Source organism: Halichoerus grypus, chromosome 6, assembly GCF_964656455.1.
Source record: "Halichoerus grypus chromosome 6, mHalGry1.hap1.1, whole genome shotgun sequence".
Classification (NCBI taxonomy): Eukaryota; Metazoa; Chordata; class Mammalia; order Carnivora; family Phocidae; genus Halichoerus; species Halichoerus grypus.
Window position 1 is genome coordinate 155,103,707 of NC_135717.1, and position 27,655 is coordinate 155,131,361.

The following is a 27,655-nucleotide window of genomic DNA, read 5'->3' on the forward strand; positions in this document are numbered from 1 at the left end:
TGTAGGTGTGTGTAAATACTCTAAGGTATTAATATTAATCAGGAAATTACAAGAAATGATATACTGGTTAAGCAGATGGACAAGTAAGATTTTCATCCCTGATATGGTGTACAAACAGATCACCTTTTGATAGAGTCATTCATTTATTCATCACATGCCTATTGAACATCTACTATGACCCAGACAATGTTCTGGAAGGTTATTAAACAGTGATTAAGACAAACTTCGTCCTTGTTCTCATGGAGCTTACCTTTTTAGTAGAGGCAGACAGACAATAAACCAGTAAAGGAAGAAGCGAGAAGAAGAAAGGTGGGAGGGAGGGAGGGGAGAGAAGGAAGGGGGATGATTTAGGTGGTGAAATGGGGGATTAGGAAAGAACGTCGGGTGGTGGGACTGTGAATGATTCTGTTGGGAAGACATCAGGTTCAAGGTGGGATTTGTTGGATGAGGAGAGTTGCAGAGGCTTATCATCTGCATCATGCATCTGTCTAGAGCAGTGCTTCCAAACTAAGGGGCAGAAGCATCTCTGGGGATCCTGTGAAAATGCAGAATCTGATTTGGTAAGTTGGGTTTGGGGTCTTGAGGTTTGGCATTGCTAAGGAGCTCCAGGTAAATGCTGTTGCTGCTGGTCTGGGGGCCACACTTGAATTCCAGGGGTCTAGACTGAGGGAGATCCTGTGGGCAGGATGTGGGTGCATTGGAGATATATGAGCCCAGTAATGTTTAGTTTTTACTTTTTAAATTTCAGTAGGCTTTTTATAATTCATCCCAATTAAGTAATCCTTTGACCCACCAAGAGATTTTTTTCAGAAAATTTCGGTGTCAAATCTTTAATTTTTGAGACAACATAGACTTGATTTAAAACCTTTAGGCAAACAGGTTTTCAGTCATTTGAATTATTCATATGGTAGCTACTTAGGTGGATATAGCAGCTATTATTATTTTTTTTTTATCAAGACGATTACATAGAAAACTTTTTCTGGTGTGATAAACATGTTTATTTCTAGTAAGAGAAAACAAAAATCTTTGTTTCCATGGCAGGTAACAATGCAAATTAATAGGATGCTAGGATAATAATATATCACCTTTTTGGCCTTTACTGGAGAAGTATTTATAATTAAGAGCTTGAATAAGGTAGAATTTGAATGAAAAAAATAGCATAATTCCATACAATATCACATTATTTTTTGTGTGACATAATAGAAATATTTTAGCAAGTCATACAATTACTAGGAGCATAGAAAACAGCCAAAGACAAACAAGAATTTATCCAGACACCTTTGAAATACCACATTAGAAGTTTGTCCTAATAAAGACAATGCTTTATAAACTCTTAAAAGAAAGCACTATTGCTTCACTTTTATGGAGAATCCACAGAGCAGACTGACCAGAGCACTGGTTTGGGTTTGAATCCTAGCTTCATGACATACCAGCAGGGTGATTGGGGCCTTTCTAAGCCTAGTTTTCTCATCTGTGAGATGGAGATGAGAGGATACTGACCTCTTAGAATAGGTAGGAGATTTAAACAAGATAATAGGCATGGCACATAATAAGTACTCAAAAAGAGGGGTGCACTGTTCTCTACCAATATATGACTTTGGCTAAACATTCCCATTTTATCTTTCTAGAGTATTTTGTATATAGTAGGTATTCAATAATTATTTTTTTTAGCTAAATGGAATTGACTATTTCATGAACATGTATTCATTCATTAACCAAATACTTACTGAGTGCCTAATGTATGCCAGGCATGTTACTCTCTTTCTCTAAGAAGCACAGAGGAGCAAGGGAGAGAAATAATTGTATCAAAATCTAATGAGGACTGTAATCAAGATATGTCAAAGTAGGGAAGTGGAGCAAAGTGGGAACTAATTTTGCTTTGGCGGAATGCTGGGAGAAAGTTTTACAGATGAGATGAATTTTGAAGAAGGACTAGAAGTTTTCCAAGTAGTCAAGCAGGAGGAAAATAGTTCAAAGAAAGAGATTAGCAAGCACACATACTAAAAATAGATTTATTGAGGTATAATTTATTGAGGTATAATTTACATTCATGAAATTAACCTGTTTTAAGAGTGCAGTTCACAGATGTTTAGCAACTTTACAGAGCTGTGGAGCTGGCATCACCATCCGGTTTTAGAACATTCCCATTATTCCAGCAAGATCCCTAGTGCCCATTTGCAGTCCCTAGCCCCAAGCAACCATTAATTTGTTTTCTATCTCCATAGATTGGCCTTCTCTGGATATTTCATATAATGGAATTCCATATAAATGGAATCATACGATATATAGTCTTCTGTGACTACTGCTTTCACTTAGCGTTATGTTCTTGAGGTTCGCCTATATTGTAGCATGTAACAGTTGTTTGTTCCTTTTTATTGCTGACTAGTAGTCCCCTTTTTGGATATATAGTATTTTCTTTGCCCATTCAACAGTTGATGGATATATGAATTGTTTCCACTTTTTGGATATTTTGATTAACGCTGCTTTGAACATTTATATACAAGTTTTTAAGTGAACATATGTTTTCAGTTCTCTTGGGTGTATATCTAAGAATGGAATTGCTGGATCATATGTTAACTCTATGTTTAGCCTTTTGATGATCTGTCAGATTGTTTTCCAAAGTGCCTGTACCAGTGAATAAGAGTTCCAGTTTTTCCACAGCCTAGCCAACACTTGTTATTATCTATATTATTGATTGTAGCCATCGTAATGGTTATGAAGTGAAGTGTATCTCACTGTGGCTTTGGTGTGCATTTCCCAGCTGTCTATATTGAGATCTTTTCATGTACTTACTGATCATTTCTGTATCTTCTTTGGGGAAATGTTTATTCAGATCTTTTGCCCATAACCTAAACTAAGATGTCTTTTTTTTTTTATCACAGGAGTTTTTAAAATGTATATTCTAGATTCAAGTCCTTTATCAGATACTTGATTTGCAAATATTTCCTCCAGTTGGTGGCTTGTCTTTTCATATTGTTAATAGTGTCTTTGGAGACAAAGTTTTAAATTTTAATGATTCCAATTTTTCATTTTTCTTCTTTTATATATTGTGCTTTTGGTTGCATATCTAAGAATTCTTCGCCTAACCCCAGGTGTTGAAGCTTTTCTTCTATGTTTTCTTTTAGAAGTTTTATAGTTGTAGCTTTTACATTTAAGTATGATCCCCATTTTGAATTAATATTTGTGTAAAGTGTATAAAGATCTAAATTCTTCTTCTGCACATAGATATCCAGCTGTCCCAGTACCAGTTGTTCAAGAGACTGTCTTTTCTTCATTGACTTGCCTTGGCACACCATTGTCAAAAATTAATTATCATAAATCTAAATGTTTATTCCTAGACTTTCAATCCTATTCCATGATCTATAAGTCTACCTTTATAGGAGTATCCACCCTCTTGGTTATTGTAGCTTTCAGTAAGTTTTGAAATTGGAAAGTACCTGTCCTCCAACTATGTTCTTCCTTTCCAAAATCATTTTGGCTACTTTGAGTTCTTTGCATTTTCATATACATTTTAGGAGCTGCTTGTCAATTTCTGCAAACTAACAGAATTTTGGTAGAGATTGTGTTAAATCTGTAAATCAATTTGGGGACAGTAGCCATCTTAACAATATTGAATTTTCCAATTCATGAATATGAACTGTCCCTTCATTTATTTAGATGTTAATTTCTCTCAATAATGCTTTTTACTTTTCAGTGTACAAATTTTGTACATTTTTGTTAAGCTTATCTCTATTGTGAGTGGAATATTTTCTTCATTTCATTTTCAGATTGTTCATTGATGATACATAGAAATACAGTGGATTTATGAATATTGAATTTTGTGTCCTGTGATCTTGTTATGCACATTTATTAATTCTAGAGGTGTGTGTGTATGTGTGTTTCTTGGGATTTCCTACATATAGGACCATGTCTTCTGCAAACAAATACAATTTTACTTCTTCATTTTGAATCTAGATGCATTTTCCTCTTTTTCTTGTTTGTTTGCATGAGCTAGAATCTCATAAACGCAGTGTTAAACACCTTCTCCATCTAAAAAAAATACCCTTTATATTCTTCTCTGTCCACATTTTCCCATTTTGAACTCAAGTCCAACCTTCTTAATAAAGTCTCCCTCTCAATTCAAAATGAACTTTCTTTTTTAAATGTCTGTGTCACTAATTGTTCTTACATTGTAATTATTTAATGTTATTATGTATTCTTCATTTAATGTCTGTTAGTCTTGTTTCCAGAATTTAAGTAAATTGCCCAGACTTACATAGCCAGTAAGTTGGCAAGGGCTACCCCAGAACCCAAGTGGGTCTTCATATCTTGGGACAGGGCGGTGTTGCTTAGATTCTCCATAGGCAGACTTCTCCGGGTTTCATCTATTTCCAACCAATCTTAGCACTTGATCTAGGCCAGGCCACATTTGCACATTGTATTCCTTGCTCTGGCATCAGCATTATTCATTGACTTTCTTTTTCCTTGTTATTGAAGTAAAAGAAAGATATCTTTTGTTATTGTTTGTTTTATTCTGCAGTCTTGTTGAAGATTAAAGAATTAGCCAAAACATGAACATCAAAAAATTAGAACCAAGCAGTCTAATTGAATAGTTTTTTCCAGATTAGTTAAATCTTAAGAATTGACTCTTAATGCTTATTTTAGTTATCTTTATTTTTTTAATTTTTTATTTTGTAAAGATTTTATTTATTTATTTATTTGACACAGAGAGAGACAGCGAGAGAGGGAACACAAGTAGGGGGAGTGGGAGAGGGAGAAGCCGGCTTCCCGCGGAGCAGGGAGCCCGAAGCGGGGCTCGATCCCAGGACTCTGGGATCATGACCTGAGCAGAAGGCAGATGCTTAACGACTGAGCCACCCAGGTGCCCCTTATTTTAGTTACCTTTAAAAATGTAAAACAGGCAGATACTATGTTACTAGTGGAGTTTCTGTTAACTTTTGTAGCATTGACTTTCTTATGTTTAAAAAACTGAACACACACAAAACACAAAACTGAACACACACAGTAAAAATTATCTCCATTCATTGTTACTTTTGCTATTCTGTGGAACTTTATGATTACATTGTCCCTTTAACAGTTTCCTAGTTGAAAAGATGATAGCAAATACCTATCAAAAATCTTAAGTAATGTTCTTATCTCTGACTTCCTTACACACAATATATTCAACTTATAAATCCTCTATTAAAATGGCAAATATCATTTTAAGTAAATACTTCCCTTAAAATGCCATTTGTGTTTATTTTATTGTTATTCAAATAATACACACTCATTATAAAAAATTAGAAAAGATGATAAAAATAATCACCCTTAAAACCCAGGATAATGGGTGTTAATAACTTTCTCTGCTTGTATATACAGGGAGTATATGTGTGTACATGTCTTTTTAGAAATAGGATCATACTTTGCATACTATTTTGTAACTCCCACTTTTCTTTCTCCAATATGCTTTGAGCATCTTTTCATGTCAGTAGATACATATACATTATTATTTTTTTATATTATTATTCTTAATGGCTACATAGTGTTCCACTGAAATGTCATCTTCAGAGGATGAGAAAATTAATCATGGAACTTCATGATATCTTTATCATAATGCATGTACTATATTTTTTAGGCTTCTACCAGAAGGCATAGTTCTATTAAAGAACCAATAGTAAATAAATTTGAAATGTACAGTTCACTGGCCTGGATTGTGATAAGAGCTGCTGCCCAGGTTGGTGTGATTTTTGTTTAATCTTTCTCTTCACTGTCCTATCCGTAACCTCTACCACCAGCTGTTAGGGCAGTACAATGTATCTCTGTGACAGAAAGGAAAATTCACATTCTTTCGGATTTATGCTGGTGATGTTTCTTGGGAAGATTAGAAATGCTCCTTATATACATAATGTTTTTAATCTTTATTAGCCAGACCTGGCTTTGTTTGTTTCAGCTTTCCTTTAATGAGAGTATTGGCAGATACATATGTGCATGTTTTGACATTTTGGCAAATACCTGTTGTAGCTAGGTGAGAGAGCCTATTTAAAGTGGCTCATACATTAATTAAATTGTCAACAGTAATGATTTGTTTGACAATGATATATACTACATGTTGGGGATCACATGTTGTTTTCCAGATTATCTTTTTTTTCTTCCAATGTATATTGAATATTATTTTATGAATTCACTGTCTCACATTATTTACCTAATGGATAATCTATGAATGAGAAAGCTTACATTTATGGATTCTGATTATGTATTAATTTTAGGTCAGTGAAGCTGTGTTGGAAATTAATCTGCTTATTGGAAAGAAGAATGCTAGAACTGATAAAGTTAGCCAAGGGGCATTACCAAATATCCCAGAATTTGCCACCGTGGATCTTCTGTCTTCATACACAGATTATTTGCTTGGTATGTTTGAAATGTCTAGGCATTTTATAAAAACCAGATATATATAATGTCTAATCAAGTGGCAAAGTTTTAATTGTGGTGATCTGTTGGGTTTTAGCTTAGAGAGGATAGTGGTGTGAGGAACCTCAGGAAGAGGATAGGGTTCTTAAGGCCGAGCTGCCAAAACAAAGGGGCATCATTTCCTTGTATGTATGTTCATGTTACTCAGTCAGCTCCTCCATTTCAGATGCAGGGCTATGTGACAAATGGTTTTCCCTTCTGTCTGCTTCTTTTCCAGTTCACAGATGTCAAATGAAGCCTTTGAAAATATTTACTTGTGGGTCCTTTCCTGATCCTCTAAACTGTGTACTTGCTCTCGTACTCTCATGTAGCTCTCTGTGCTTTTTCTTATATTTTAAATGTGTGTGTTTGTGTGTATGTGTATGTGTGTGTGCACACACACGGGTGTACATATTTGAGCTCTTTCTCTCATTAAACTATCATCAGCTTCCTGAGGGTAGGGACTTTATTTTGTTTGCTGCTGCAACCACAGAAAATCACACATTACTTGCACATTACAGGCATTCATATTTGTTAAATGAATTAATGAGTGAGAGGTTAGAATTTAAACTTGACCTCACTGCTATTTATTTTTTCTCATTTAGAACTCCTTTGTTAATTAGTAAACTATAATCTAAACCTCTAAGTCAGATGAGCAGTAACATATTTAATGTTCATTTGTGTGTTTGTCCATTCATTCATTTGAAAAATATTTATTGAGTGCTCTTATGTCCTGAGCACTTGGATGGGTTCTAAGAAGTAATCTTACTTCAGATTGACATTTCAGTAATAACCATAATTAATTTTCCTTGGCACCAGGTGAAGCATTGAGCCAAAGGGAATGAAGAGTGGTACTTGAACCTGGTGGGGGTGGGAGTGTTCTTCCTAAAGCCTCTGAGAACATATCTGTAGGCAGCAGCTTAGTCTGCTGAAGTGTTAAGTCAACTTTAGCCAAAGGGTTAGTGTCTGAAACTGTCCCCTTCCTTGGCTTTCTTCCTTTCCAGCCTAAAAATGGATTGCCCGAGGTTAAACCATTAGATGGGTTTTTTTATGCCAAGGTGTCATTTTCTTGTTTTATCGTTTTAATGCCTGGTAGAATTTTGCTTCATCAATTTCATCTAAAATGCTGTATTAACCAGTTATTACCAAAATTATGCTGTATGCCAAACAGCCCTAAAACTTAGTAGCTTACAACAAGAATTCATTATTTGACTTGTCTCATGTATTCTGCTTCATTCTGTAGGTTGAGTTCAGGTGTAGTTCATGCACATTTGTTGTGAAGCCCAGGCTGAAGAGGCCGTGGCTATTTGGGGCATGCTCTTCTCATGCTGTACACCAGAGCAAAGGGGCCATGCTAGATCACAGAAGCACACTCAAGGCCTCTCTCCACACCACAGCCCATTGATCATAGCAAACCAGATGGCCAAGTCCAACATCAGTGAGGAACGGAAATCTACTCTGCCTGTAGAGAAAGGGAGAGGGGCATGAATGTTTGCTGAATGATAATCCAGACTACCATACATGACAAGTTCAATCTATGGCTAGTAGCGACCTAAGAAGAATTCTGAGTCGCTGCATGGAAAGACAGGAAAAGGTGTTCCAGTGATCTACTAATGTTGTCACCCATGGGCACATGCTGTGAGGAACAGCATCCCCTATCCAAATGATCTTAGTTGATCCAGTTGAGCAGGTAGATTTCATCTTAGCTATGCTTAATGCTACAGTATATGCTTTCTTTGCCTATTTCAGTGGTTTTCATAGCATATTCCAATTTTTAGTTTCTATTTTGTACCATTAGCACTCCTTTACTGTTTTACCATAATACTAATTTGAAATGACCGAATTTTTTTTTTAAAGATTTTATTTATTTATCTGACAGAGAGAGACACAGCGAGAGAGGGAACACAAGCAGGGGGAGTGGGAGAGGGAGAAGCAGGCTTCCCACGGAGCAGGGAGCCCGATGCAGGGCTCGATCCCAGGACCCTGGGATCATGACCTGAGCCGAAGGCAGATGCTTAACGACTGAGCCACCCAGGTGCCCCTGAAATGACTGAATTTTGAAGTCCAATCTATTTTGCATTTTGCCTTGCTTTAAGGATAATAGTTTTGCCCTCCAGTATTTTCCTAGCAGACTGATAATTAATTCATGTTGGTGATTTCCCTTACTATGGTAGTCAGGTTCCCTCCTGACTGCTACAAATACCCAGATGGCAATGAGGTTCACATTATAAGGAATTGCTAAAGGGTAACAGCAGCAAATAAAACTTGTTTGATTTTCCTTACATTAGCATAAACTAGCATCCAGGAGAAAACTTCCTCAGTAATCTCACCTTCACTAGCATTGATCTGTACATGAGGTGGTGATCGATAGTCATTGTTACTGTGTGCAGAGCCCTGTACCAGATATTTATGTCCTGAGGGAAGGAGGAGTCATGGAACACATCAATAAAGTGGGGCTTGTCTTCCATGAGCTTCCAGTCACTGACAATCAGAACAGGCATACACCTTGAAATTATATAAATGCATCTTTTAAGAAGACAATGGAGGCAGAGTAAACTAAAGCTAGACGCAGGCAGGATGGGCATGTGGGTTAATTAAGAACATTTTCTTCTGGAAGAAGTATATTGCAGGGCAGGTGTAAATAGACCAGAGTCATGGGTAGCAGAGTGGAGAGAAAGCACATTTTCCCAACAGAGTGTTGATGATCAGAGAAGCATGATGACAGAATAGATTAGTCATGCATATGTGTACCAGAGAGCTACTGTATGATATCTGTAGGACAATAAGGTAATTGAGTGATTCAACTCATCCGATTTATTGAGGTTTCCTCTCCAACGTCTTATGGGAATAGACACCCTGAAATGATGGTACTGTCAATATAGGAACATATTTAGATTCAGTGCAAAAAACATTTATTAGATGCCTACTTTGACCCTACCTGTATTAAAATATGCTTATCTTTTTGTCTTGATTTTCTTGGGGCTTTAGTATAAAAATTCAGCTAGTATAAAAATTGTTAAATTCTACAAGACACTTTGAATTAAGAGCAACATTTAAGATTAGTTGTCCTGGATGCAACCTCTCACAACTACATACACTTTGTATATAGAAAAACATAAATGTGTCATGCTAAAAACTAATGTTGGTGAACCTATTGTCAGAATATAAAAAGAGATCTGTAGAGCAGAACTAAGGATCACAACTGACCTTTAATATATGCTCTGCCTCTTGAAAGAGAGAAAACCTTCCAGCCTGTAAAAATATGTTTTATTCTTTCCTTACTGCCTTGCCCCTGGTTTAGAGACATGGGGTCAATACCAGCTAAAAACTGGGATGTCATTCCTCTACTATTATGTTGATTTCTTCTATTCCTTTGAGACACAATTGTCTATAGGTGGGGAGCTAGGGGAATACATTACATCCTCAAATTCCAAACCATTACACAACTTACAGATGAAAATGGAGATAAATAATTTATGCTCATAGCAGTGATGTGTGTTTGTGTGTATGTGCATGTGCATGTGTGTGCACATGCTCTGTATCAGTTCAGAGTATAAGCAGTTGAGACAATTGGGGTATGATGAGAACCATCCTCAGTGAAGCAGAGCTGTTCTGGTCCAACACCTGCAAGATTCTAGAAATTTTACGGAGAGCTCTACACTTTGATCACTTAAATCTGAGAAGGAACAGTCATACATTCTCCACCTTCTATTATCAGACACTAGGTATGGAGAGATTCTTTATTCTAGACAGCATCAACGATGAAAAATAAGAAGTAACAGATGCAATGGAATGCTATCTTGAAGACGCAGAGGAAGACTGACACTGCAGGGAACCAAAGAAAATGGAACAAAATTGTTTGGAACCCTCAGCAGTACCCAAACAGTCAAAGACTGACACAACCATAGAAAGCCATAATGCAGCAAGTGCTAGATAATTGTGGGACTAGTGGCTTCTGGGGCGATGTGCTAGTGCTTTCTTATGTGATAAATGATAAAGGATAACTTTGGGAAAATTCCATGAGCGTGTCATTATGCACGTATAGTAAATGAAGAAAAGTCCTCAGAGAGGTTATGTAACTAGGATAATTTTCTACTGCTGATACAAACCCTGATCTATCCAATTCTAAAAGCTGTGCCCTTGATCACTGTGTTGGGTGTGATAAAGTATTACCAGGAAATCAAAGTGCAGAACTAATGCATCACCCTTTTGAATTGAGCTGACATGAAAGATGCTTTTGCCCTCCCCAATCCAAACATGTAACAAGATTGGGTAAAACAGGAACCAAAATTGTTTTAATTTATAGTTGAGCATGAAATCAGGAAAAGAAAATCTTAAGTTACCAAAGTAAAATGAGTGATTATAAGCAAGGGGTGAAGGTGAGGACCTCATTGGAGAGGGAACAGCTGGGGCTGGGACTTTGAATGGCTGGACAAAGAGGGAATCTGGAAGGAGGGCCCCGCAGGTAGGGAAGGTCAGAACCCAGCTAACTACATAGAACTGAGGTTCAGAGTGGACTTGTCTACAAATTGAGGACTAGAAACACGTTGCCCACTGGCTTGAGTAGATGCAGAGAAACATGCCAAGTGCCCAGTCAGGGCCCAAAATGAGTCACTTGGGAGAAGTCAGAACCCCATCTGAGATGGTAAGGTTGGAATTCCCACCACTGGAAAAATGCAGGGAAATTAGCATAAATACTGGCCCAGAACCAGTGAAGCCCATGCAGCAATGGCTGTGGCTGGAGGGAAACCGTGGCAATGGGATATGCCTCCCACAAAAGTTCTGAAGATAAACGTATAGTGCAGATTATACCTGGACAAATTCTGGCATCACTTTTGGATTATAAAGACAAAGAAAATAATTGTAAGCATTCAATCACAAAAAGTGGCCTTTCTATAAAGAAGAAAAAATTGAACTGGTATTAATTTTCTCATGACGTTAAAGACCAGACGACATTGGTCAAATATGTACAGAGGCTCCTTTTTTTTCTTTTAATTTCGTTCAGTTTCTTTACACAGGTAATTTATTCTCAAGAAGCAAAACTCCAAAGGGGTGCCTGGGTGCCTCGGTTGATTAAGCGCCTGACTCTTGATTTTGGCTCAGGTCATGATCTCAGGGTCGTGGGATTAAGCCCCATATCGGGCTCTGCGCTGAGCGCAGAGTCTGCTTCAGATTCTCTCTCTCTCTCCCTCCCCCACGCTCTCTCTCTCTACTCTCTCTCAAATAAATAAATAAACTCCTTAAAAAATAAAAATAAGTAAATAAAAACTCAAGAGACATCAAAGGTCATGGAGAGAAAGTCTTCCTTCTATCTTCTCTGAAAATAACTGAGTCCTCTGCAGAGGCAATTGGTGTTGTCACTGTATTGTTGTCCTATTCCTGCTATAAGAAACAACCACAATTTAGTGGCTTAAAACAACACAAAGTGTATCTTCCAGTTCAGGAGGTCAGAAGTCTAAAGTGGGTCTCACTGGGCTAAAATTAAGGTGTGGGCAGAAATACATCCCTCTGGAGGCTTTAGGGGAGAATCTGTTTTGGCCAGAATGCTAGCTTATATGATAATAGGTTCACAAATATTGCTTTTTTTTTTTTTTTTTTTGGTTTACATTGTCCTAGTACACATTTGCCCATTCTTTTATTGTCAACCTTTCTAAATCATCTGATTTTAAATATACCTCTTAAATAGAACACAGAATTGGATTTTCTTTGTTTTAAAACTTGATAATATTTTTCTTTTTGGTAGTAGGCAACTTTAGCTAATTTAAATTAGTTGACATGAAAGGTATGTTTGGCATTATTTTGTATCATTTTACAATACGTACATAATAAACTAGGAAACAAAAACAATAAAATGAGGTAATTTCAGGGGAAAAAACAAACTATTAGCCAACTTATTTAGGAAAATTAATTACAGTAGAAAAAGGATAAATGCTAAGAGGAAGGTAATCACTGATATAGAGAAATTAAATTATTTGAGTTTTTTTCTGTTTAATTTGAAGCAAATAAATTTTAAAAACTTTGTAAAATGTATAATTTTGGAGAAAAATATAATTTACCCAAATTTACTCCAAAATACATTATATAAAAAATTAGGCAAATCTATCATTATAGAAGAAATAGGTTACATTAGAAATTAAAATTAAAGTTTATTAATTAATTTTAAAAGAACAGTAATAAATCCATTAGAAGTTAGCATAAATAACATTAAAAATCTCTCTAATGTCTGGCTTAATGAAAGAACTGGACTCACACCCACTTGTGCAGTCAGCCTGTTAGAGCATAATGTTGTGGTTGAAATATGTGAAGAAAATCCAGCTTCACACAGATCTGTAGATAGAAGGTGGAGGACTATTTTAAGAGCCTTTTCAGATAATTGTGGACATTCTTCTTTGGTACCAAACCAACACCGAGGTAAGTGGTAGTTTCTTAAAGGTTAGTTCCAGTGTAGACTATGAAACAATATCATTGAACTTTTTGTACTGTGTTACATTAAAATTCATTAATCTTTCAGTCTGAATGGATCTTTTACTCATGCATGACTTTGTAATATCATGCACAAGATACTTGGAAAATAGTGACTCCCTGGGTTATGCAGGACTTCCGAATGTCTGTACAATTCACTGGACAGTTTTTAAAAAATCAAATTTTAAAAATACCACCACCATTCTTATCAGAAAGTATTGGGAAGCCCATGGTGGCATATACAAATTTTCCGAAATTCTAAGTTTTTACTTAAAAATTTGAATTTTATCATTGACAGTAAATACTGTCTGTTATTTTCCTGAGGGCCTACTACTTTATGGAAGGTGTTTGCCACACATCTAAGTACGAAAACACTTAGTTTGTCTTCTCAGTTGTTCTTTTATGTAAAAATGGTGTTCCATGGTGGGGGGGCCGGAGGGGGTGCGGGGAGTAGGGCATTCCATTTGCAACTTAATCACAGAAGTGCTTTTCCTTAAGACAGCCATTGTATATTTCAGGATACAGCAGAATTTTTTTTTAATTTAAATTCAAGTCAGTTAACATATAGTAGTATTGGTTTCAGGAGTAGAATGTAGTGATTGATCACTTGTAAACACCCAGTGCTCATCACAACAAGTGCCCTCCTTAATGCCCATCACCCATTTAAGCCATCCCTCCTTCCTCCTCCACCTCCCCTTCAGCAACCCTCAGTTTGTTCTCAATAGTTAAGAGTCTCTTATGGTTTGCCTCCCTCTCTGTTTTTATCTTATTTTATTTTTCCTTCTTTCTTAAATTCCACATATGAGGGAAATCATGTGATATTTGACTTTGACTGACTTATTCCGCTTAGCATAATACCCTCTGGTTCCACCCACGTCATTGCAAATGGCAAGATAACATTCTTTTTGATGGCTGAGTAGAAACATTTTATGTGTTCTTCCCATTTCGTCACACAAATTATGAAAAAAGGTGTACTTGAGGGTCAGTAGTTAATAACTTTAATTTTGCTGCTTTATCAGGGACATTCTTAAGTGAAACTAGCATTTTAGTTAATTCATTTTACTATGAGTGCATGGCAGTGAAGAACGCAAGAACTACTAGCAGCTTTTTTTTATTATGTTATGTTAATCACCATACATTACATCATTAGTTTTTGATGTGGTGTTCCATGATTCATTGTTTGTGTATAACACCCAGTGCTCCATTCAATACATGCCCTCTTTAATACCCATCACCAGGCTAACCCGTCCCCCCGCCCCTCTCCCCTCTAGAACCCTCAGTTTGTTTCTCAGAGTCCATAGTCTCTCATGGTTTGTCTCCCCTCCAATTTCCCCCCCTTCATTTTTCCCTTCCTACTACCTTCTTCTTTTTTTTAACATATAATGTATTATTTGTTTCAGAGGTACAGGTCTGTGATTCAATAGTCTTACACAATTCACAGCGCTCACCATAGCACATACCCTCCCAAATGTCTATCACCCAGCCACCCATGCCTCCCACCCCCCACCACTCCAGCACACTCTGGAAAACAGTATGGAGGTTCCTCAAAAAGTTGAAAATAGAGCTACCATACGACCCAGCAACTGCACTACTGGGTATTTACCCCAAAGATACAAAGGTAGGGATCCAAAGGGATACATGCACCCTGATGTTTATAGCAGCAATGCCCACAATAGCCAAACTATGGAAAGAGTCTAGATGTCCATCGACAGATAAATGGATAAAGAAGATGTGGTATATATATACAATGGAATATTATGCAGCCATCAAAAAGAATGAAATCTTACCATTTGCAATGACGTGGATGGAACTACAGGGTATTATGCTGAGCAAAATAAGTCAATCAGAGAAAGACATGTATCATATGACCTCACTGATATGAGGAATTCTTAATCTCAGGAACTACTAGTAGTTTGATGTCGCTGCCTTCTTAGGTTCATGCGAAGCACCACAGTTTTATTTATCATTCCTTTTGCACCATCAGTGCACATGTCAACATACTTATTCCAGGATAAACCACTGAATTCAGAAAGATTATTCAACATTTTGCATATTTCACTTGCATTCTTGCTAATCATTCACAGACAAGGAGATCTTCTTTCAATAGTTGGTGCTGATACTATTCGACAAATCCAAGCAAAACTGCATGACCAACAATGTCTGTAGATGTGAGCATTTGTAAGGCAAAAGTACAACTCTGCAGATGTGTTACTGAGTCTTCATGTTTGCAGCTACATCTTGAATTCAACAAGTTATTTTATTATTGGAAAGTGTTACAATTTTGTTTACTGATTTTTCAACCAGTGCAAGTTATTGCAAACAGGACATTGAGGTCTTAGACTTCAGGATATGTATTCATTGATGTCAACTTATTAGTTTCTAGGCTTTTGTGTGCATTTCTCTAGCCAACACAATATGATAACCTACTCTATATGATACTTCACTGACTTTTTCATTTGGAGTTTGAAAAGCTGTAACAAAGAGTATTTTTTTCTTTTTTTTGGCTTTAAAGAGCTCATCACATACACGTTCAAAATGTATATGTATTTCTTTTTCTTTAAACTCTGAACAATTGGTCTTAAGATGCCTCAACTTAACTGGCACCCATAATACTGTTTTAAAAATGTGCAGTTCACCATTGCTCTTTCTTTCTGAGATTTACATCTGAGTATTGTCCTCTGCCTCCTTTGTATCCTCTACCTGGTGACAACTACTTTGGGCACAATGCCATGCATCTTGTGGTTTGGGGTTTTAGTTCTTTCCTGATTTATTGAAAATAGTATTTGGGTTTTTGTCACTTGTTTTTTGTGTTGTTTTGGGATGATTTCCAGGAGAAGAGGACATGCCAATACTATATGGACACCTTTGCTGGAAGTCACCACAAAAATATTTTACCGTATTATAACATAAATATGGAAAATCACACAAATCATGAAAATACAGTTTCATTCAATATCATAAAGGAAATGCCCATATAACCATCATGGGTCAAAACTAGAACAAATCTAGTACCCTACAAGTCTACATCATACCCCCTTCTGCTGCCTACCAACCCCCTCTTTTTCCCAGCTTTATTGAGATATAATTGACATAAAACAATGTGTAAGTGTAAGGTGTACAATGTAATGATTTATATATGTATACATTGCAGAATAATTACCACAGTAAGGTTAGTCAACACATCCTAATTAATGGCCCTGCTTTCTGATTTCTAACACCTGGATTAGTTTTGTCAGCTTTTGATTTTTGTGTAAGTGAAATTATATAGTCTGTATTCTTTTGTATCTGTCTTCTTTTGTTCAACACTATGTTTGTGTAGTTCATTCTTTGATGGATATAATAACAATTTCTTATCCATTCTATTGTTGATAAATATTTGGGGGTTATCGGGAATGATGCTTCTATGAATACACTTGTATATGACATTTTTGTGTACAGATGTACACATTTTTATGTATATACCAAGGAATAGAATTGCTGGGTCATAGGTATATATATTTTCAACTTAGAAGTTCTCCAAAGGGGTTTGAATTTAAATTTTACCTTGATGACTAAAAAGGTAGGATACTGTTATATATAGTATTGGCTTTTGTTTAGTCTTTTTTGGGAACTCCTTATTCAAGAATCATGCCCAGTTTTCTTGGGAGTTTTCTGTATTTTTCTTAGAAATATGGAGAGATTCTTTCAATATTCTGGATATGACCATTTTATAGAGTATATGTGTTGCAAATATATTTTACCCCCATTCTGCTAGTGGTACTTTTGATTATACAAAGTTTATAATTTTAATGTTGTCCAATTTATAAATCTTTTCTTTTATGGTGTATGCATTTTGTGTTAAGTTTTAGAAATCTTTTTCTATGCAAAAGTCATAAAGATACCCTCTTATCTTTACCATCTTTTTTTTTTTTTTTTTTACTTTTCACATTTAGATCTACAATTCACCTAGAATCTATTCTTGTATATGGTGTGAGGCTGAAGTCAAGATTAATTTTTTCCGTATGATATACAATTAACCCAGAACCATGTATTAAAAAGACCAACCTTCTTCACAACATTGCAGTGTCACATCTGTTATAAATCAAGTGCCCAAATATGTGGAGTGAGAGAGAAAGGGAGAGGGAAAGGCAGAAAGAGAGCAAAAGAGAGAGAGAATCAATATGTTCTTATATTTATCTCATCAGGGAAATAAATATAAGAATATTTTGCAAGACCACAAGGAGAGATGAGTGTTCACATTGAAAAGGCCTACTACATAACAAGCAGAATGAATGAAAAAGACCTAGGCCTAGATGCAGCATGAAATTTTTAGTCACCACAAATAATGAGGAGTTCATTAAAAACATTATAGAGTAGGGAAGATGGTCAAACACAGGAATGAGTATTTGACCAGCATCTGGCTTCTCCCCAGCAAGGATGGATACTAGAAAGCAGTAGAATAAAGCTTTTAAAGTTTTAAGGAAAAATGAGTTTCAACCAAAATCATATATTTAGCTAAACAATCAGTCAAGCATGAGATCCTTATAAGGACTCAACTGGTTTTCTTTTGGTGAACTTTTAAATTTTTATTTATTTTTTATTTTTTTATTTTTAAGATTTTATTTATTTATTTGACAGAGAGAGACAGCGAGAGAGGGAACACAAGCAGGGGGAGTGGGAGAGGGAGAAGCAGGCTTCCCGCGGAGCAGGGAGCCCAATGTGGGGCTTGATCCCAGGACCCTGGGATCATGACCTGACCTGAGCCGAAGGCAGACGCTTAACGACTGAGCCACCCAGGCGCACCTTGGTGAACTTTTTAAAGTAAGTGACTAGCAAATGTACCTCAGCACACAAAGGTTACAAAGAAAAAAGTATGTAAGATAGGAAAAAAAAAAAAGAGAAAGAAGGAAGGAAGGAAAGGAGGAAGGAAATGGGATTAGGGAGAGGTTTGCACAGTATTCTAAAAGTACTGGGAATATTCTGTTTGCTAAACTGGTTGGTAAGAGCATGGGGATTCATCTTATTATTCAAGAAAACATACATAGATCATTAACCATAAAAGATTCTATTCATCTTTCTTCTTTTCCTTCCCAGAGGCAGCCATTATCCTAATAAAATACTGTATATTTGTGTGTGTGTGTGTGTGTGCGCGCGCACATAAATAATACAAAATATTACACTGAGTTTTTTTCAAATTTATACAAATGGTAGGTTATTCTATGTATCATCAGGAATCTGCTTGTAACTTGGTATATGTTGTCATGATCTATCCAGGATCTTACCATGCTCATTTTAAAGATAAGAAAATTAAAACCCAAGAAGTCAAAAGCCCAGAGAGACCTACGGTGCAGAGAGGTTCAAGGTCACACATCTGTGAGAAGTGCATCTGGAATTTGAACTGACATTACACTATATACTTTCTGCGTTATAGATCTAATTAATTCATTTTGCATGCCATCAAATGAATAGACTTCTGTTTATTTTTCTAAGTTTCCATTTTTTTTGATATTACAACAATGGTGTCATGAATGTCTTCCACAAGAGTCCTCGTACACATATACCACTTATATGAGTATCTGCATTTTTAATTGTATAAAATCCTGCCAAATTGCTTTCCAAAGAAGTTGCTCTCACAAGTAGTTTATGAAGATACCAGTTTCCTCACATTATTATCACTATTTATTATTTTCAGATCTTAGTATCTATCAATTACTGAGGGATGGGAAATGGTATTTCATTTTAATCTGCATTTTTCTGATTTTTAGTGACCCTAAAATTTTGGCTTTTGGGTCTTCTTTTCTATGAGTTGACTGTTGAAATTCTTTGCCCACTTTTCTGTTGGACTCTGAATTTTTCTTTATTGATTGGTGCAAGGTGTTATACATATTCAAGAAAAACCATTCATATGTGTTCTAAATATTTTTTCTCAGTCAGTGGTTTGTCTTTTAACTTTGGTGTCTTTTGTGATACAAAACTGTTTTTTTTTTTAATCAAATGTAGTGCCATGTGTCAGTCTTTCCTTTATGGGTTGTGCTTTTTTTTTTTTCTCATGTGGTTATTTTTCAAGGAAAGCATAATATTTGTCTTACAAACTTTTTTTCACTTACTGTTATTATTATTTTTTTACTTTTAGATAACTACCAAGTGGTCTTCCCCACTGGCAACACATGCTCTTATCAAACTGACGGAGTGTGTGGCAACAGAGATGCTAGAAAAAAACCTCAGACCAAAGTGGATATTACGTGGATTCTTCTCTTGCGCTACTATATTCATCTGCAAAGGATTAATAATATGAGCAAACTGCTAGGTAGGTTTTTGATGTGTTAAGAAAAACACATTCTTTTCCAGTTCTTGTTAAGTCATGTTTCTTATTTGGAATTTTAAAATACTATTGATATCTTTTGGAGTGAACTCTTATCAGAATATGAAAATTGTAGGGGCTCTTAACCTGAGATACACAGATCTTTGGGTGGAATAGTATTTCAACAAGTCTGACTTCCTCTGATATTATATATATTTTATTTCACGTATTTAAAAATGTTATTGTAAGGATGCATCCAGAGGCTTCCCAAGACTGCCAAAGTGGCCCATGGCTCAAAACAGTTAAGAATCAGAGTGATCACAATGTGACAGCTTATAAAATGAACAGGATGAAATTTTGACTTTAAGGAGAGAATGTTCCAGTATTCAGTATGTAAGAGGACAAATACATGACTTCAGATAAGATATGTAACTCCATTGAGTTGTTTTGTTTTGTTTAATTTTTGTTGTATCATCAATGCCGTCTAAGAACATCCAGAAAAACTGGTATAATCTGCTTCGTGTTAGTCCCTCTTGTGTTTGTGACAATGTATGTTGTATTTTATCTGTGCCCATGAAATTGGTGATTTTGTTTTGTTCATCAGTGCAAATAGTCGGAAAAGACAGTTTGACCCATGTCAGGGCCCAGTGGTGGAGAAGCCAGCAGGGTAAATAGGCTGAGTCACAGAGTGAGTGACTAAGCAGGGTTATCAGGAGTTATCGTGGGATAGACAAGCATTCAGAGAGGTGTCAGGTATAAAAGGTACATCATGAGAAGGGCAAGAATAAAAGAAGTTCGATAGCAAAGGATGCGAACGTGAGCCGGTACAGCATACTCTGGCAGGGCCTGCCCCATGTCAACTCAGCTCACCTTTGAATTCACCTGCTGGCACCTGCCATGTCACGTGCCCACATTTTACTGCTTTTCTGCCCTGGGCTCCTCCTGAAACTACTGAGACTTGCTCAGCCCTGTCAGGACAGCCCAAAGTGCCAGGGATTCCACACATACTTATGAGGTAGGAAACTGGTAGAAAACATTCCAGCTTCTCAGTCCCAGACAGTTCTACATGTTATTTTTCAGAAGGTCCTCAGCAGGACTGAGCCCTGATTGTCCAGAGCTACAGCCCATCCATTAACTCACTCTGTTGGCTCTTCTCTCCATCACACTTTGTTCGTTCTCTCACTTATGCTCCTTGAGATCACTTTTCAAATAAATGACCTGCACCTAAGTTCTTGCTTTAAGATCTTTGTCGGGGTAAGTCCCAAATAAGATGACTACATAGAATATTTTGCATTGTCAAGAATTAGAACCTAAAGCAATATCCTCACACCCTTCTGAAATTTTCTTCATTCCTGTGGCAGGAAGCAGTTCCATTAGTGAATAAGCTTAAGAAGAGAGGAATTACACTGGCAGCCACTAGCTGAGGTGTGTGATTTACAGGGAGAGCAGCTAATGAGCAAATACCAACAATACTGAGACTATTCTGTTATCTAACATGACTCTAAAGTAACATATTTTTCTTCCCTAAGCATCTCCAAAGCCAGGATCTGGAATTTCATTGCCAGATGATACACTTCTCACGTCCCTTTTCAACTCTGGGCTGATTTTGCGCCAAAAAGAAATGCATTTTTTCCTTAAAAGATTTTTACAGCTGTATTCTTCCTCTTGTATTGATGAATTTCCAAAAGAACTCTGTAAAGGATTGGAAAATACACTTTTTTCGGAAAAAATCTCATCTGATTCAGTCAAGGTACTGTTTTCAAACATTATATATTTTTGTAAAACTTCTTAGAATCATTGTTATATTTCTGAAGGAAGCACATTTGAGAAAACTCAAGTGGACGTGGTGTATTGTAAATTTCTAATATGTATTTATAAAATGAATAAATCAAGTCATTTGCATTGAGTTCTTTCCAAACAAAAAAAATATCAGTCATTTATTTTGAATTATCTTGACTTTGGACTTCACCATATATTGCTTTCATTTTTTTGATATAGACTTGCCCATACCAGACACGTCCATATTTCTAAGCCCAGAGAAGTGACCTGAAAATGTGACTTCTTCCAAATTGAGAACCTTTGCTTATCTTATCCTTCTAGATTGTTGGATAGATAATAATATTTTCTTTTTTTTTAAATCACTCTTTTGAACAAAAAAGTGAGGTGACTAGTAATAAATTGTGATTTTAAAAAGTAGTGGGAATACCTACTAAGAGATAATTTAAGAATTCATTTATTTTTATTTATTTATTTGACAGAGAGAGACACAGCAAGAGAGGGAACACAAGCAGGGGGAGTGGGAGAGGGAGAAGCAGACTCCCCCGCAGAGCAGGGAGCCCGACGCAGGGCTCCATCCCAGGACCCTGGGATAATGACCTGAGCTGAAGGCAGACGCTTAACGAATGAGCCACCCAGGCACCCCTAAGAATTCATTTAAAGAAGTGATTCTCAGGGAGAGTTAGGGAGTTGCTCTCAGGGCAGTGTATTAGAATCCACATGGGAGGATTTTTTGAGTTAGTTCCCAGATACTGGGATATTGGTATGCCTAATACTTAACACCCCTATTTCTTGCCCAGATTATAAATCATTTGAGAAATAAAAGAGTTCAAGAGTTTGGGATTAAAAAAATACCCACCCTTATGAGTCATAATGTTGACATTGCAGGATATGGTTTATATTTACTGGCAAATGGTCTTCCTAAAAGCAAATAGCAAAGTAGACAGATTTTGCCAATTCAGCTGTGTTGTTTTTGTTTGGTTGGTTTGGTCACTACAGGCCCCCTTAAAATCTGTGGGGACACAGACCCCTTTAAAATCTGTCTCATGGGGATGCCTGGGTGGCTCAGTCCTTAAGCATCTGCCTTCATCTCAGGTCATGATCCCAGGGTCCTGGGATTGAGCCCCGCATCGGGCTCCCTGCACAGCAGGGAGCCTGCATCTCCCTCTGTCTGCTGCTCCCCCTGCATGTGTGCTCTCAATCTCTCTCTCTCTCTCTCTCTGACAAATGAATAAAATCTTTAAAAAAAATTAAAAAAAATAAACTCTGTCTCATGAAGGAGCAGAGAATATTCACTCTCTACAAACCATTCTCTCCCAAGAAGAAAGAGCATAATTATGCATATCCAACATTTCTTTTTTCCCCAATTCACCAATCAAGTGGTTCTCCAGGGGAGGGAAGGGAGAGGGGGCAGAAAGGTCAGGAATGTACTATAAATGTCTGGCCCTCTGCTGGGAAGGAAGCAGCAGGAGTGGGATGAAATCATTTCCATCTAACACCAGATCCCGATTCACCCCTCTAGAAACTGTGACTCCCTTTGAGGATTACTGCCAAGTGTCCCAGATGCCTCAGGTATTCTGGCACAAGAGGCAGAGAATGAGAAGGTGGAGAACTATAGTTTTGTGAATGTATTCTTGTGACGATTTTGTATGAGTTTGGAAACTAATAGGTGTGATTTCTTAATATTCCGAAAGGAGCTCTGCTTGAGTATTTTAGTATTAAGGGCAGCCTACCATTACCCATTTCCTAAGCATGATGCTCCGAACGTAGAACCTTGAATACGTTGTAAATATATGCAACACTTCTAATGGCAGCAGTGTTATCAGAGATGGTTGTACCCTGTTTGCTCTTTTTTTTTTTTTTTTTCTTTAATATAATTAGTGTAACACTTTCCCAGAATAATCGGCTCTGGAGATCACTGTTGCTCGTCTGACAGGTGCAAGCCACCTAATCATGTGTTCATTTCACTGGGGTAGACAGCTAACGAGCATAGAGCCTTTTGGATTTTTTAAAAAAATAAACTGCAAGCTTGGCTGATTTTTATAATAACATTTTTGAGCTTTTAATCACTCAGGAGGCTATTTCAATCAAACTCTTCCCATAAATTGATACTTAATCCTGCTTTTCCTCCACAAAGAGGTAGATGTCTTTCCAGAGCGATCATTGCTAGGTGTCAGGCTCATCAGTGTGTGCGTCTGCATATCGTTAGGTCTATTGAAGCTCTGTGATGGAAAAACAAAGGTGCCAAACAAATTACATTAAAAATTCCAAGAAAAAAGGATATGATTAAAATTATGCCCAATGCTGGGTTATTCATGTTTAGACTTGTCATAAGGTCGAATATTTGACTAGTGTAAAGTGACTTGTCGTTTATAGGACTGTGGCAAGCAAGACTTCTCCTGGTAGGTCTGTTGTTTCATTCCTTTCAAAGAATAAATCAAACATATAGAAAATATTCAGTGTATGGTCCATCAGTTAGCATATATGCTTAATTCCATTAGCAACTAGATTTTATGTTTTTTTAAAGATAATGGAAAATTAAATGCCTATTTTGATACTGACTTTTGTTACAATTTACCATTATTAGACCATGTTAATAAATGCTATATATATTAAAATAGTAAATATTTGCTTATTATTTTTCTCTGCTTAGTTATTAAATATGAATTGTTGCTAAAATAGTTGTCAGAACCTCTGAAAGGCACTCAGATATGAAGAAAATTAAATTCCAAAATTATTTTTGGAATCAATTATTTACCTGAATTTTTGGTGAATTGCCTGGCATAGAATTAATCTTAGTTTAGCACTTTTAAATGATTATTTAAACCTAATAGTCTTGTTTATTGTTTATTTTGGTCATGTTTTTAGTATCATAGTGCTAATAAATGAGGATTCTGGCTTAAAATATCCTTTTATGATGATAGTCTCTAGACATTTTTGAAAAGTTTTATCTTTAATATTACCTTTCAGTCATGACATATTTTTTCTCTTATCAGTAGACAACTTGAAAGGTCAGTGTCTTTATTTCTCTTTTTATTTTATTTTGAAGACTCTCATTGACAGTCTTATATTGTATCTTGAACAAGCTCAGAAATAATGGGAGGTACAAAGCCATACAGAAACACCAGGCATTTCTTACTGGCCACTTACATGTTCCCCTTCATCATCAAGCCTTAAGATACCTTAGATGTCAAAAGTTCAACAGAAGAATTGCTTCCCAGCTACCATATTATAATCTTGGGAATAACAAGTTAATTTTGAAAATACTTTGCACTCCATTAAAGAAAGTCCTTTTCAGATTTGAGGTATTATTATCACTATTATTATCTCTCTGTCTAGACTGTTATTTTTTTATAGCAACCATGCTTTGCTTTCTGAGCTACTTTAAAAAAAAACTGAATAATTTGCGAAATTGCCAGTTGCATTCCACACATTTATGTTTCCTGGAAACTCCTGATTCAGGGACCTGGTTCCATCAAAGCTAGGCCCAGATTCACCAAGACTGAATTAACAAATCAGCTACATTCATGTAAAGAGGGAATGAGAGTGATTGATTTTAATATTTTACAGCAAAAACTGTCTTAATTTGCATATGACACAGAAAAAAACTGCTGTTGGAAGGTAGATGTTATTTATAATCATACCCTCAGTTTATTCACCACTGAATAAATAAGAAAAAAAAGAGATATTCTTAGAATCTGAGGCGATCTTGAGACTGAAATGATAATATTGACATTTTTCCTCTCTAGATCTTTACTCTGGGAAAGTCACCAAAGTGGAAGACATTTGTTGAGTCCCATGGTTTTTGTTTTTTTTTTTAAAGATTTATTTATTTAGAGAGAGAGAGCCTGAGCAGAAGAGGGAAAGAGAGAGAGAGACAATCTCAAGCAGACTTTGCACTGATCTCAGAGCCTGACGCAGGGCTTGATCTCACGACCCTGAGATTATGACCTGAGTTGAAACCGAGTTGGACACCTAACCAACTGCACCACCCAGGCACCCTGAGTCCCGTGGGTTTTGAAGCGTATTTTTCTGTAGTAAAATCTTCTCTGGTAATTGGGGACAGTTTTAAAAGTGACACTCATAAAACAAACTAAGACAATTCCCAGAGTTTTATAATGTAGCCAATACTGAATGGATATTGAGTGAATGTTTTAAATATTGCATGAATTTATTACCAGCAATTAAACTGTTTTTGATTTTTCCCTAGTTATGTCATGACAGTTCTCTACACTCTGATTTATCATTAAATAAGCTCTCTGCCAGCCCATCTTCTGGAGATGTGTCATCAGTTATGAAGATACAAGATTTAAACAAAGAACTTTGCTTTCAGTGGTACATTCCTCCTCTAGAAAGACCTCCAAAGGACACAGAACCTATGGTATGTAATATAATCACAAAGCTAAATCTTATATTTAGATGTAAAGTTTAACTCGACCATTAAACTTGAAAATAGAGAACAACCCCTTGTCATATAGATGAAAATATACAGCAATATAGAATCTATATTGTCTAGTAGAATGAGTCTGAAAATAACTAAGAAATCAGGTAAAGTCTGACTTGAGTTGATCATTTTTCCTTTTTCCTGATCTTCAAGGGAAACTTTCCAGTGTGTCACCATAATATAGGATGTTTAACTTTTTTTTGCAGCCATTCCTTATCACATTAAGGAAGTTTTTTTCTACTGTCTACTTTGCTAAGAATTTTTATCAAAATCTTTTGCTGTGTCTTTAAGATTATTTTATAATTTTAAAAAATATAGTAATTGATTTTTTAAATATTAATCAGTCTTCTGTTTCTGAGATAAACTCAAATTGATCATATATTAATTTTATTGGATTCAGTTTATTAAGGTTTTGTATTGGATTTTTGCCACTGTTTAAGGGTAATACTGAGTTACAAATTTTCATTTTCATACTATCTTTGTCAGATATATTTTGTATAAAGATTTTGTTAGACTTATAAAGTGAGTTGATAAATATAACCGTGTTTTTCTATTTTCTGGTGACATTTCTGTAAGTTTAGAGTAAACTTTTCCTCTCAAATATTTGGTAAGAATTCATCAGTAAAGCCGTCTGACCCTAGTGTTTTCTTTGTGAAAAAATTGAAAATTAGTAATATAATTCTCAATAGTTTGAGGCAGTCATTAAGCACTAGTACTCATTTACTAGATGCCAGGGTTGGTATCAGTTCTGATTGGGTCAGTATCTGTTCTAATGGTTAGTACCCATGTCAAACCAAGTTTTAAATATTTTGACTATCACCCCTATTTATAGAACATTGGAGTTTACTGTTTCTTCTTGAGTCAGGTTTGTTTAAGTTGCTTTATCTAGGAATTTTTTCATTTTATTTAAAACTTCTCTCATACTTTTAATCTCTCCATTGTATTTGTATTGAAGTGTCCCTTTTCATTTCTTACATTGGTTGTTTGTGTATTTTTTCTTGATCATTGTCACCAGAGGTTTCTCATCAGTTTTATTTCACTAATCCATATATCTTTCTTCTACTTTGTTTTTGTTTTGTTTTGTATTCTTTTCCTTACTCCTGACTTCTTGAGATAGATGTTTGGCTTAATATTCAGTCCTTTCTTTCCTAATGTATGCATTTGAAGACTATGAGTTTCATTAAACATTGCTTTGGTTTCATCCCACAAGTTTTTATTATAGTATTATCATTAGCATTCAGTTAAAAATAATTTTAAAATTTTTGTTACAATTTATTCTTTGACTCATGGGCCATTTCAACATGTGTTTTTTACATTCCAAACTACATAGAACTTATATATATTTTATATATTGTATTAGAAAAATATATTGTATTATATATTGTATTATAATTTGTTTTTTATTCTTAGATTATGTTGTTCTGTGATAATAAAAAAAAATGCTCTGTATGATTGATATGGTTGAAACCTGCATATTTTCTCCAGGAAAGGATTTATTGTGTAAATATTCCATTGCTCTTAAAAGAAATGTGCAGTCCTCAGTTGCTAAGGCAGTATTCATATATATACCCAATAGGTCAGTTTGGTTAGTCTTGTTCAAATCTCTATTCTTGTTTGTTTGCCTTTAATTTTTTAAAATCAGTTATTAAAAGAAGTATATTTAAATCTATCGCAGTGATTGTCATTGTTTAGTCTGTCAAATTTTGCTTTACATAATTTGAGACTGTGTTCTTAGGTGCAATCAAATTAACTGTTGTATCTTCTTGGTGAACTGAGCATTTTATCATTTTGAAATGACTCATGGCCTTTTTGTAATAATGTTTTTTTCCTCATAAAGTCTGCTTTGTTTGATATTACTAGAGGAAAATGACTTTCTTGTGGTTATTTTCACAGTGAAACCTTTTGCTTTCAACCCTTTTGTGTACGTGTGTTTTATGTTTTTATCAAAGGCATGCATTTGAATATTTTCAAATATAGTCTGATAACATTGTATTTTGACTGGGGAATTTAATACATTTACATTAATGTAAATGCTAATATATTTGGTTTTAAATCATGTTATTTTGTGTTTTTATTTGTCTGAGCTCTTCTGTTTTTCTCTTTTCCCTTCTTTTGGATTATTTTTATCATTTTCCTCTATGAGTTTTGAAATTATACACTTTTTTCAATGCTTTTAGTGGTTACCTGCAGGATAGCATACATACTTATCAACATCTAAAGTTAATAAATATCTTTTTCACTCTAATGACTTTTATATTACTGTACAT

General features: G+C 35.7%; 1 protein-coding gene across 1 annotated transcript in view; it reads left to right on the plus strand.

Moving 5' to 3' along the window:
- The window catches only part of CFAP54 (cilia and flagella associated protein 54), a 291,059-nt gene that overhangs the window by 219,786 nt on the left and 43,618 nt on the right, over positions 1-27,655 (plus strand). Inside the window, exons 60-64 of the mRNA XM_078076438.1 lie at positions 5,615-5,713; positions 6,246-6,387; positions 19,001-19,174; positions 20,698-20,918; positions 25,155-25,325. Of these exons, the coding sequence (XP_077932564.1) occupies positions 5,615-5,713; positions 6,246-6,387; positions 19,001-19,174; positions 20,698-20,918; positions 25,155-25,325 (807 nt within the window). The remainder of the gene's footprint in view (positions 1-5,614; positions 5,714-6,245; positions 6,388-19,000; positions 19,175-20,697; positions 20,919-25,154; positions 25,326-27,655) is intronic.